General features: G+C 39.8%; 1 protein-coding gene across 1 annotated transcript in view; it reads left to right on the forward strand.

Moving 5' to 3' along the window:
- The first annotated feature begins 7,867 nt into the window (after window positions 1-7,867).
- The window catches only part of LOC139469566 (uncharacterized), a 51,525-nt gene continuing 45,741 nt past the window's right edge, over window positions 7,868-13,651 (forward strand). The window contains exon 1 of the mRNA XM_071251763.1: window positions 7,868-11,205. Coding sequence (XP_071107864.1) covers window positions 9,726-11,205 — 1,480 coding nt within the window. The 5' untranslated portion in view covers window positions 7,868-9,725. The remainder of the gene's footprint in view (window positions 11,206-13,651) is intronic.

Genomic DNA, 13,651 nt, shown 5'->3' on the forward strand with positions numbered 1-13,651 from the left:
AATGTAGGAAAATGTGGGTTTCCTGATGTCCAATAGAGACATCACCTCAGTCAATTTTAAATTTTTGTATTTCCACATGAAACCAACTGTCCTAAAATGACATGACATGTTGAGTTATTGAAACAATACATTGATGTGACAACTTGTTGCTATGGGCAACTTCCCAAACGATGAAAACAATGGAACAATTGGCATGAATTAGCCAATCAACATAAAGAAAGAATTATTGAAAGTATCCTACATGCCTGTAATAAATGCAAAGTAAAGTATATTGATGTAAAAAACAAAAACAATCCTTGATCACACAAAGCACCATACTAACTTCAAAGGCTGTCAATAACATTATCAGTCTTTTCTAACTTCAGATCGACAACCCTCTCAAGACACTGAACTGAACCCATGCTGCTTCACTCAATATTTTTGATAATATAAAAAAGTTTGTGTTTAATATTGTCACAGATCAGACAAACCAGCAGGGATTAAGATCAGTTAATTTCGAGAATATTGACTGTCGTCCAAAATGTCCTGAGATTGTTTTAACATTTGGTAATGACAAAGAAGAACTTCTATCAAAAGTTGAAAAGTCATAAAAAATTCCTTATGCCTCTTTGTCTCCAGCAAAATCAGTGAACCAGTATTGATATTATGAGCCCCATGCCTCTGGGGTACAATGACAGTCACAGAGCCTGACCAGCTGACACATCAAGTTACCTCTTATGACAAGCATGGGTAACTTGATACTGGTCATCCCATATTCCCCACAGGGGCGCTTCTCTATGACCTTCACATGATAGGAGTTATTTTAGCAATTGCGAAAATGATAACATGTCGGTTAAGTGAGTGAGTGTTTTCATGCTGTTAGCAATATTTCAGTAATAAGATGCTGAGAAACACCAGACATGAGCTTCGTGCATTGTACACTGATGTGGAATCAAACCCAGGTGTATGGCGTGATACCCAATGTTTTAACCATTAGCCTTCGGCAATAATTTAAGCTTTTCCCTGCAACCAGTCCACACAAACTTTCAATAAGAAGCTGAAGTCTGATAAAGAAAAAGTTTGAAATATTTAATTGGCTTTTGTGCACGTAAGTTCATATGTTAGCAATAATCAGTGGTGCCATTACATCTATATTGCATGATATTGATTAGACATGCTTTTATACAACAAAGCCCCAAGTGATCAATACGGCTGAGATGGTGTTAGGGACACACCCAAATTGTTAGCTACTGATTATGAGCAGTATATTAGATGATATTACAGGCAGCTGCTATGCAATTCCATATAACTTGCCTTTATTCCTATGTTCATTATCAACATTGTATCAACAATTCGTCAGATGCTCAATGGCTACAATATTGAAACAATCCCCTCTTGTTCAATACACAGAGTATGTGTTTATGGCAGAAACCATATTGGCTGAGATTGAATCAGGCATCCTAAAAAAGCCATGGGAGGCTTATGTCAATACTTTTTTGGAATGACTTCCTATTCACTACCCCTGGTAACTGCTGTTATTACTAGAGAAATTAGAAAATTGATTTGTGTATATATTGATTATTTACTTTAATTATTTTCACGATGTTTGGTTATGTGGCTATAATATCTACTGAAGGTGTAACAACAGGCATTGTTGTGTTTCCATTTGCTATCATATAAAACAACTTTTCAAGGAAAATGCAAATATTTTTACATTATCAAATGATTTTATATCGAATAATGTTTCTGTATGTAAACATGAGCAATGGAGAACTTGTACATCCTGATTAGGCCCTCTTTAGAGTATCCGATGGATGATGTTTTCGGTACAGTTGAATGCATGTTTACAGTTTATAAATCTTATTCTATAACTAGCAGGGGCATATTTATGTTTACTGCTCCATTAAAGTCTGTCTTAGAACTTTTGTTTCTTTTCTGTATATGTCTATATGTATTGTTATAAGAGAATTGTCTCACTTCCAAAAATAACTTTGTACTACTCAAAAGAAGTCAAAGAACACTTAATTCTTTTATATTGCTATCAGATAAATTACAGTCATTTGAAAGAGTCTGATGTTCTTTATCTTCTTTTGAGTAGTGCATAACTTCAGTATGTCTTCTGGGGAACTATTTGAACCTTGATAATAGGATGCTCTCTAGTCTCTAGGTAGACTAACATCTAGTCTCTGAAATGAACATATAGTACAAAAAAAACAGTTGTTCAGTAATCTTAATAAAAACATAATAAGAGGGAGCCCAGTGACTCTTCATTTCATCCTGAAACTGCAGTAATCTAAACTTGCCAAACATTATAGACTTGCATGGGCTGTATTTGATATATATTTTATCAGGGTCTGTAAGACAGACCAGTCTCTAGGGACTCCCACAGAAAATAGGAACAGGACATGGAACCGTCGTTATAGGAGTTAACAACTTGAGTTTGTGTAGATAGAAAAGGAACAAGAGAATAACCCTGGCTGTTCCCTCACAACATAGGCATGGGTGGGGTCGCCTTGTGGTTATAGAGTTTACTCTCCCCTAAAGATCTGTGGTATCAAATTGTAATGGTCCATTAATGTGTCATTAAAGCTCCATTAACGTCTTTGAACAACCCATAATAATGCAGCCATTAACTAATGAAATATGAAGTGTACACTGTGTAAATCTGCATAGCAAAGTGTGCACATAGGTTGTTTTTTGTGTGTTTTAGATCATATACAAAAAGAATATTTTGTTATCTACATTGGCAGCACTTAATCATAGTTGGTCATCTTGAAAATGGTCATCCTGATCATTTTTACACATGGTAATGTCATGTTGTTAATGATATAGAAAAAAAGTACATTCAGGATTTTTCAAAAACAGCTGATAATATTCCTGACAATACATGTTCATTTTCATACAGCTTTAATTGCTCATTTTAACTGAATTTTGGTATTGAATAAGCCTTCTTTTGATGATTGCTTTGGAAAGAGCGACTTACATTCATTGTTATGCTATGTTTATTATTTACTGTTTATTATTTGGAGATGTTTGTAATGAATTGCTGGTATTTCAGCTGGTACAAAAGGGTGTGATAGCTCAGTGGCTGTATTACAAGTTCTGGTATCACATAGACTGCTTGGGTTCAGACCGTACATGATAGAAGCCTCTTCTTGATATCTCTTGTTGAAATACAGTAAACTACGGTTAAAATGAGCTGAAAGGGACGACTAATTTTAGTTTGTTATAACTGAAGTTCGTTATAAACATATATACAGCATAACTACAGTAAATAGTCGGGACCAAAAAAGTAAGTTTGTTATATCCGTCAGTTCGTTATAAGCGTTTTCGTTATAAACGTAGTTTACTGTAAGTTAGCAAACTTGGTACCAGCTCCCTGTTATTAGTTATTTCATGTTAGCATTGTAACTGTAAGTATCAGATTTATGTTCAGCCAAATGTGTCTCTTCGGGTTTTTAACAATCGCCAATTGTTGACAAACATTTCCTGGGAAGCTTTTCTGTCAGATATGTCTTGAACAATTGTATTTCGGTTCTTAAAGAGGAAACTATCTTCTCTGTTTGTAGTAATGATAAGGATTAAGGAAGGAGCACTAAAGTAATGTTGTGAGTCTTAAAGAAGAGCTTAAGCGTACGAGGTGTGACCCTTGAAGACTGCAGCTACAACTCATCTCAGTGCTGGGCGTCAGTACTTACACAGTAGCAACAGCATCAATAAGCACATCTTACATCGCCAAGGTCACTGGACAAAGAAAAATCTATTTACACAGACCTTTCAGGCTTATTCAATATCTAAACAAGAACTGTCAGTAAACCTGCTCATTACCAGCATGACTTGGTACATGCGGCCTGAGAGACAGGTTCAGGCTGACTAGCCCCAAGCTGGACCAGGGTCAGGGAGAGGTGGACGGTGAACCAATAAAACAATTGCGTGGCCGATTGCATGACAGTTATACAGTAACGTATGTGTTTATGAGTCAGTGGTGACTCTTGTCCAGGAGTATGTGGTCAGTGTACTGGCAAAGGTGGTGACAAGATGTTCTTTGAAACCATCAGGAATATCCAGTTTGCTTATGTGTCTTATCTTAGGATCACTGAGAAAATACCAGCTGAAAAATATAAATAAAAAGTCACATTTGTAACGAGTATATGATTGATAGATAAGGTGTATTGGTGTCATATGCTATTGACAAGGCTCCTGGCCCATTACTGGGCAGTTAGGTGGTCTAGTGGATAAAGTGTTTGATTGTGGCATCAAAGGCCTCAGCACAGGGTTTGTTTCCCCACCTTGGGTACTGTGCTTAAAGCTTATTTCAGGTATTTCCTGTTGTGACTGCTAAAAGTGGCATAAAGCCATATATAATTATTCTCTCTCTCTCTCTCTCTCTCTCTCTCTCTCTCTCTCTCTCTCTCTCTCCGTCATGGCATACATATTGTATACATACTGTTTTAGTTATATTGCTTCTTACTGGACACACACAAAGACTAGGTTTCAAAGTGTAAATATATGTGTAAATATATGTGTATTTTGTAGTGGCTTCATTGTAATTGGTCTGTTGTCCTTCATGGAAACATGAACAAGGAACAGGGAGATTTTCATTCTGGCAATTAAGTCAATAGTCCCCAGACAGAAGTGGGTGTATCAGCCCATATGACAAACAAATAACATCTCCACTTAGTGTATCTTGTATACGGGGCTCTTGTCAACTCGGGGAACAGGAAGCATGGTCATCAGTAACATGCACAATTAGTGCAGTATGTCTGGAACATACTTGATGTGTTCGAGAAACAAACAGGATATAGCTATGTACTCTTCAGCGTGATATGTGAGCTCTATATGATAGAGGACAAGGAGGCCCATCGTCCTTGCCATCAACATACTTTATAAAATGCTGAAATTGCCACTGGCTTTCAAATATCGGCATGACAGTTGTAATGTCAAATGTAAATATGTCATGTAGAGATTACATCACGCCCAGTTCAGATATATGACTTACTAAATTGTTATGCTTTTCTATATGACAGTCTTTGTGTTTATGTCATCAATATGTCTCTTGTCATTGGTAAAAAGTAACAGGTTTATTCTACAGCGCTCCAACTTAGGGTGGTCCCGGTGTCGTTCATGTCCCCTCCAGTGGTATCTGAACCTCATGCCCCCTTGATCTTTAACTTCTAATGTTAGGGATATGACAGGGACTCAGGGATTTATTTCGTACACTGATTCAGTGACACCAGGATAAATTCTGTCGTCACGTTGTGATTGAGCAATTCATGCTTCTCATTATTCAGGATGTAGTAATGGGATTGTGTGTCCTGTTCTGTTACGTGTATCCTCCATACCACAAATTGTTATATTTTTGAAAATAGAAAATATTTTTCTTTTTGTTATCTCTTCTTTTGATGAATCCAACTTAAGACAAGAATAATCTTGATCTGTCTGAGGACAAGGAACATAGTGTGTGCGTTCTGAGCTGTTATGCTTACTTTTCCTGTACCTTTGTCAAGTGTGTGTATTTAGGCAGAGGGATGTATTCCAGGAAGTGACTATAGACCATGACCAAATACATTGGGTAACTGCTACTGCCTGGCTCTAGCTGCTTGCAACATTTAAATAACGTGCAATGGTCCCCCCAACGTTATGGAAGTAGGAAGAGTGATTATTTCCATTCATGATACTTATAAACATACAGTCTACTGTAGTCTACTTTTGCTACCTCGGACCCAGTTATGTTGAAATCTCAAAGTGTTCCAAGTTCTTGGTAGTGACCAACTTACTATGTGATCACTGATCAGGCATACATAACTCACTGTTCAGATAGTGACTTGCTTATCTCAAAGGAAACATGAGTTAAACGCGTGGAAGTGCTTTTATTTTGTATTTTTTATCTTAGAAACTAACAGTTTTAGTCCACTCGTCCTTAAAATGATAACATATAGCAAAACCCTTAAAAAGGAGAAAATTTCTGCTTATAAGTCCTTATGATGCCATTACTATTGGGCAATTTTGCAAGGACTATAGCACTGAAGTGACAATTTCTATTAATTTATATTAAGTTGACATTAAATAGCATAACCTTTGCTACATATGACTATCATTCCTGGAATATTACTGCTGAGAGATATATACACTTTTATACACTTACAGTACTTGGCTTTTTTAAGAAATATGAGATTCTTATACAGAGAGAGCAATCTGTCATTCCTGTATTTTGAAACACTTGAAATCTCACAGGAAATGGGAAACATTGTTTCCTTGTTTATTTGTTCATCACTGTTAAGTTTAGGTTATCTTAGATCATTCATGATATCCCACAACAAAGTTGACCATTGACCACTGGGTAGTAATGTATTGATTTCACTTGCTGTCAACCACTACCTGACTCTTGACATTCACATGCCTATGCGGTATGGCTTGAATAGTTGGTGTAAATAATAAATGACAGTCTTTTACTCTCAGTACTGAAAGGCCCCAAGAGCATATATAGTACCAGTGTTTCAGTTTATACATATGGCGAGGTTGTACATACAGATTACTTTCTAATTGACATGACATGATAAATGTACATTGATAAGTTATGTACAGTATTTGTATTGACTGATTTCACAAAAGAAACAAATTTATCTATGTTTGGATGAACAAAATAGTACAGTTTTAGGTATGTTTTTCTTAAGTTATATTTGGTATAAAATTCATATTCAACCTCCACTGGACTTTGGTCACGTTGCGTAAACAATCTATGATTTCTTGATATGTTATTGTGCCTCACTCGTCCAATCATTAATCTGTGTGCACTACATCTAACTTGTGATAATGTTTGTAATTCACTCCTCTTGAACAGAATCCGTGAGATACGAATTTGTAGATGAAACACTAGCATTTAGTGATCACTGTTACCTCTCCTAGGAAAATGTGCCTGTTATTAACACTTGGCCATCTGGCTGTTTTTAGTTAATGGCAGATATCATCACTTATGTGTATTACAAAAATACCCCTGTGTTGTGAACAGCTACTTTGTGTGACACTTACTATCAGTGATTGGCTGGGAGATGGTTATCCTCCAGGCAACATGACACAGTGTTTAACTTTCAGGTTTTCATATTGTTGTTGGTGTTCTGTCACCTTCATTACGAACTAATACTGAATGTTTGCTCAGTTCAGAGCTGAGGTTAAATATACCTCATTCGGTGTTGATAGTGCCATGCATGTATGTTTCACTGATAGCAGACGGAAGTAGAAGAAGCTTTATATTTTGGAGAATATATTTGGGTTCTCTGAAAATACTTTCCTGGACACTTTTCCCCACACAATGTCCCTGTTAAATCTCTCGGCAACTGAGGAAAGGCATATTCAGGAGGAAGAATATTTTTTGATATGGAAGGGAAAGCTTTCGTTGTGTGTGTGAAAGTTGAAATGACTATTGACATCTTGACATATTGACACAACATATATAGTTAACAGGATATGATATTTCAAGAAATTTGTGAAATGACTTTCGTGTGTTGATGTTTGAAGAATGAGGGCAGGGCAGGTGTAGCCAGCATCCTCCATTTAATGCTTTGTGAATAGCCCCATCTGCTCCATGCTGACTAGCACAAGCTAGTAGACCATTGTTGACACACACACACCTCACTTACTGTTGATAGTCGTCGAGGAATACGGTATTAATGGTTGAAGATGCGATAGCTGAGCAAGTTGCTAATAATGATAATTTATGCACAGCAGAGAATGTTGTCTCCCTTATTCCTTTGGTAAGATCACATGACTGTAGGTGATTAACATAGCGGGTCTGTCTTGCCTCTATCATCGCCTGCCTGCCCGCCCGCTGCTGCCTGCCTGCCTATATGCTGCCAGCTACGACCCACCCTCCCTCCCTCGCTATGACTGAGTGACTGACTTGCTGCTGCACTGGCTGCCTCTAGGTAATGGCGAGGGCCAGGTGAATTGCTAGCTGTATATGTGAGGAGTTTCCTGTGAGTAATGCGGAGGACAGAATGGGGATCGGGAGGGCAGGGCTGAGTTGGGAGGGCCATTAGGACACACTACTACAACCCACGTCACGGTGTGAGGAGGAAGTAAATTCAGGGAGTGTACAACACTGTCAGTCAGTCGGAGGAAAGCTGTGTTTGTTCCCCTAGGAAAGAGGACATGCTCTAGATGGTCTGTTCCTCCTCTAATCAATAGGTAAGCGAGTTCTGCGGTGTCGCTACTGTGACAATTCAACCCAATTCTACGAACGCTTGGTCAGTGTTTATTTGTATCACGGACGCAACTAGTGACCGCTCTTTGTTCTCACGATTCTTGTTTGTGTGTGTGTGAGCTTGATTGGACGACAAACAAAGGCCAGCTCAATTTTTATCAACAACAGCCAGAACTGGCATGGTGTGTTTTTGAGTATTCGTCTACCTGCCCCGAGGCAGACAACAATCACAGCCAGGACAGAGACAGTGAGGGACAATCACATTAGACCTGTCTCCAACTCTCACTGCTCACACAGAGAGCGATCCACGTCTAAAACAGTATGTCCTGTGACACACACAGCTCTCACAATCAAGTGTCAACCTTGGGAAATAATCTACCTCTTGAGAGGTATACTATCTGCACTTGAAGTTGCCGGCCAGGTATACCGCGTGTGTGAGAGTCGACTCGTTTCAGCCTGTGTAGTGAAGAGTGACTGGGTTTAACCTACCACTGAGAGACGAACACGTGGTTGAGGCCACATGTGCAGCCAGTGAGTAGTCTGTATACGCTACAATAGTAGCTGTAGCAATCCAGTCACAACACATGTAGCAGCCTTCTCACTACAGTGAGCTGATCAACTGAGTTCAGAGCTCTGAGGAGAATGGCAAAGTGGGACCACAAACAAAGGTAGCTAATGTCATCAACCAGCTTTCACTAATCTAATGAGAGAAGGCTTGATTGATTCTGGATGTGGTGTTTTCATTGGTAGATCATGCTTCCTTTGTGTTGACTGTCCTTTGTGTGTGATGTCTATTGTTACATACAAGCCCTGACATGGCTGAGAGAGCAACACAAGAAAGGCATGCACCTCACAGCTAGCCTACATACATTTCTGCAATTTGCATGAACTGGACACTGGGTAGTGGACAACTCTTTGTGAAATTAACATTGACCTGTGGTATAAGGACCTACCTCACCTTCACCGGCCAGTTGACAGTATCTACTCGGTGATACATGTATCACTAGTTGGGCTGGGATCTGCCTTCACAGACAACTAACCCCTGCACTTCAAGCTTGGGACGCTCGAGTGACTGTGTTCACTACCTGTCAGAGGTAAGACTCAGCTGTGTTGTGTGGAGATAGTGACAGTGGACCAGTGTAAGTGAAGACTTAGATCAGTGGAGAGTGGCTTATCCAGGACTCTGTAACACTAGCTGACCTTTCTGTGACTGTGGTCAGTCTCAGCTAACATGATGCATGTGCTATGACAGCTTCATCATTACATCACCTCTCCCTTTAGTGTACGTTTGACCACATCTCAATTGGTTACCTGGAAAGGTAATGAAGCATTGAGGTCAGGAAGAGTATGCTGGCACAGCCTATACAGCCTACATCAAGCGGAGGACTCTCGACTCTCAGCCTGCAAGCAGAAGGAGGAGTTGCATGCCACTGTGTTAGCCTCTCTTTATACACTGTGTCTACTATCAACACTTGGGTTACAACAGTTGACATCAGTCAACTGCTTAAGGATCTGTGAACATCCCTGGACTGGAACACCTGCAGCCATGGGTAAACTCACGGAAGGGAAGTCTCCCGTCAAGAGGGAAACTGTTAGTGCCAGTGCCAACCTTGAAGTGGTGAGTGAAGAAAAATTTGCTAAAAGACTTGAAGGTTTAAGTTCATCATGTATCAATTGTCAGAAAGAGCGCACTAAGGGTCAGCGTCGTCACCCCCAGAAGGGGAAACGTAAACAGGTGAAGACTAACACCCCTATCGTCATCCACCTGAAAGACACGCTCAAGGCAGCTCTACAGCAGAGGCAGAGGAGTCTGGAGGAGGACTCTGAGGCCTCGGTAAGATCAGGGGACAGCGACCTGCCCCACGACCAGGATGATATTGTTACCTGTGTACCTAAATACTCATTGAGGGAATTGCATAGAGATAGACCTCACAACTACAAGAAACATCATCACCACAACAAATCAAAGAAGAAGGATAACAAAAATCTAAATGCTCTCATTTCTGTCATTGAAAAAGCTCATCACAAAGACTCCCGGAATTTAGAATGCAATTTCGCCAAAGACAATCCTTTGCTTAATTCCAAACTTTCTGATATGCTCAACAATGCAACTCGCTCAAATGAGATGGATGGTGCTAAACGTCGCAGTATTGTTGAATGTGAGAATGTGGAACTTATATGTAATGACTTGTATAACACTGAGAAACACTTGGAGAGTCTTGAAGACACAGAGAGTGATAAATCCTCAGTGGCTTCAAGTTCTGAGAACTATTCTGTGTCGGACTCAGATAGTATTCAGGTAGATGACACTGTTCCCTTTGAGTTCACTCCTGAGGAGTTAGAGAAACTAGCCAACTACACCACCGGATTTCCCTTGATTCGATACGACTGCCCTCCGTCCGAATGTCCGGAGTGTCTGTCAGCCTGGTACAGTTATCAGTATTACACTATTCAAGATTACAGCATTTTGCCTGAGAAGAAATCCAGTAGTGTTCCAGAAAGAGGTCCACGTGAGGGGGGCGCGGAGGCCGAGGTTGTGACCGTGGATGTGGAGGCAGCAGGGGCCACAGCTGCAGTGGACTCGGACAAAACACTCACTGAAATCGACTGTGACTTAGGTACTGACGAAGAAATAGAAATTGAAGCGGAACATGTGACCACATCTCAATATCAAAAAGCACATCGTCAACTTTGGGACATAGACATTTCATCACAACGAAGACACAAGCCTGACCACTCCTTCCCGGACAGTGTGTACATTGACTTGACAGGCACTGATGTGTCCCTCTCGGTCTATTATCATCACAATCAGTCTTCTCAAGATGCAAACTATGCAAATAGCCACGGTAGCAGCAGTAACGGCACCACGTGGTACCCACCGCCACAACACATGCCTGGCTACTACTGGTCGTCGTCCTGCTACCAGATGCCCCTGTACAGTCATCATCACCTATCATCACCGTACTTACATTCCAACAACTCACTTCCCAAAACTGCCATGGTGCCACCAAGAGAACTTAAAAAGTGTAAGTACAACTTTTACCATCAAACCATCCAGGGTCTGCGTGTTCAGTTCTTTTACTGGCACCTCAGTTGTGGGAAGGGTGGTAGGGTAGCCTTATTGTTGAAATGTTATCACACCGTAGGCCTGGGTTTGGTTCCGCACATGCGTACGTTGTGTGAAGCCCATTTCTTGTGTTGATATTGCTGGACGATTGCAAATAGCGGAATAACCCCTACCAACTCACTCAAAAAGTGTTTTTGGTTGGAAGTGGGTTTATTGAGTATAATGGAGAATATTTGGTATAATTTTCAATACAATAAGGTTGTACAATAAGAATGGTGTCAGGACCGTAAGAAATACATGAATTAGACTTGCTCAAAGAGCTTATGTCATGAAGATGACAATAGAGCTGTTTGTAGGGGTGAAGGTGTTTTGAAACAAACTCTGTTGTTTTATTTTCCATTACATGTGCTCTGAAAGGATATCAGTGATTCATGAAACCATGGTCATTCTGTTAAAAGCAGTGTTAAATCCAACTCACTCACTAAACCATGAATTGAATGTCTAGGTCTTGTTAAGTAATTAATGTAAGCTTTGTCAGGTGGGTATGGCACCCTCTGAACTGGAAACTGGGTTCCCACTGTACTCTATCCCCCTTCCAGGCTCTGTCGTACTATTAACATCATCTACACCACATGAGCCTCGTCATCGTGGGGATTCACTCCCCCGAGTAAAGAAACTGGGTAGGGAGTGCTAGATCATTCATTGGTTCCTGTTTGAGTAACCCTAGCCTTGTGCCTCACTCAAGGTGTCTACAGTGCACTTGCCACACTTCCATAACCCTTGTACAAAATATCTCCTACCCCTCTAAACAAGACCCCCATTCAACTTGTAATGCTTCCAACACACAATCTGTACTTTCATAGGTCAGGTGTCAGGACTACTTTTAAAAACCACTTGTGTAGAAATAATAGCATGTGTTTAAGCAGAAATGTTTTTAAAGACAAAGTAACAAGCATTTTGAAATGGTTTTAGTTTACACGGCTTATGGCATTCTAATGGGTTTATTTATATATTGTGAGCAAATGAGTTTCTGTATGACATTGTGGTGGACTCCTAGCCTAGTGTTGGTGGCTGGTGAAGGAGTCATGTTCTAACTTGATTATGTCTGTAATCTACTAATACACACTCAATGATACTGTTTGGCTCATCTTGTGGTGGTATATCTGTTTCACTTTGAAGTCATAACGGTTGAGAAATATCCTATTTTCTCTGCCAGTATAATTAGTTTGTAATGTAGTGTCGGTACTGTGAGTTGCCCATATATGTTGAGTCATGGTCTCATGCTGTTACTCCCTATTACACAGGTTAATCAGCACGACACTTATTTATTGGAATGAATGCTAGAAAGCAGGATGTGTCCGAGATACGTATGTGACGAACAGTCAACAGATGACAGACGTGACGTGCTTAAAGTCAACAATAAAGCACTCAAACCCTCAACAATTTGACAGTCAGAATTCATACTGTTTCAAACGTCACTGTTTTACTTTTCAAAGCATGTGCCATTGGGTGTTTTTTTTTCCTTGTTGAGAATTATTGATAAGTCAAAATTGATGAGATGTAAGAAAGTGGATTGTGTGATAAGGAAGTATGTCTGTCTATTTCATTTGATTAAATCCAATGAGATTGTTGCTTGCGATGACCTGGCCTAGTTGTAAGTGTGTTAGCTTGTCATGCAGTAGGCCTGGTTTCATCCTTGAGATTGGTTCAGTTGAAAATTAATGAAGGTGATGGGTTCCTTGTTATGACCTCAATTTTAATAGAATTTTGAGGATAATAATAATTTCAAACACAGAATTGTCTTGTCCATGCTGCAGTTATTTGAAAAATTGTACTAAGTCCTTAATTTCTAAGTTGTCCTTCCTAACCTGGCTTACATCACCCACTGCTCCCGGGGCATCTTAACCCTACCACCTGTAGACAGGTCCAGCTGGTGAGGTAACCCACATACTAGGGTCTGTAAGGGGTTAAAAGGCCATCAGATCATCCTAGGGTGAACATCTTGACCTAGTTACTTCATTAATGAACATGTGGGTGGATCACTTGGTCAAAGGTTACACACGCAACTGATTAAGGTGATCGGTTCGTCTGGTGATGGGAAGTGATATAGGGAGGAGCAGGTTAATATTGGACTTTGTCATTGAGTGATCAGCAACATTCTGTACTTGAGAGGTTATGACACTGGTATATTCATTTCAGGGTATAAATTACTTGATATACATCCAGTAAATCTACAATTCATATCGGTTATCTTGGTGACATTATTTCGGGAGAAACTATGTGTCCATTTAGATTTTTCACTATTTTCAGACCAGCAGACAGTGACCATAAATAAGTTTGCAGGTTTTCACTGATATACCATAGGAATATTTGTGTAAAAACAGGTTTTCACTAATATACCATAG

The sequence above is a fragment of the Haliotis cracherodii genome, unplaced genomic scaffold, assembly GCF_022045235.1.
Source record: "Haliotis cracherodii isolate W230 unplaced genomic scaffold, xgHalCrac1.p SCAF_2, whole genome shotgun sequence".
Classification (NCBI taxonomy): domain Eukaryota; kingdom Metazoa; phylum Mollusca; class Gastropoda; order Lepetellida; family Haliotidae; genus Haliotis; species Haliotis cracherodii.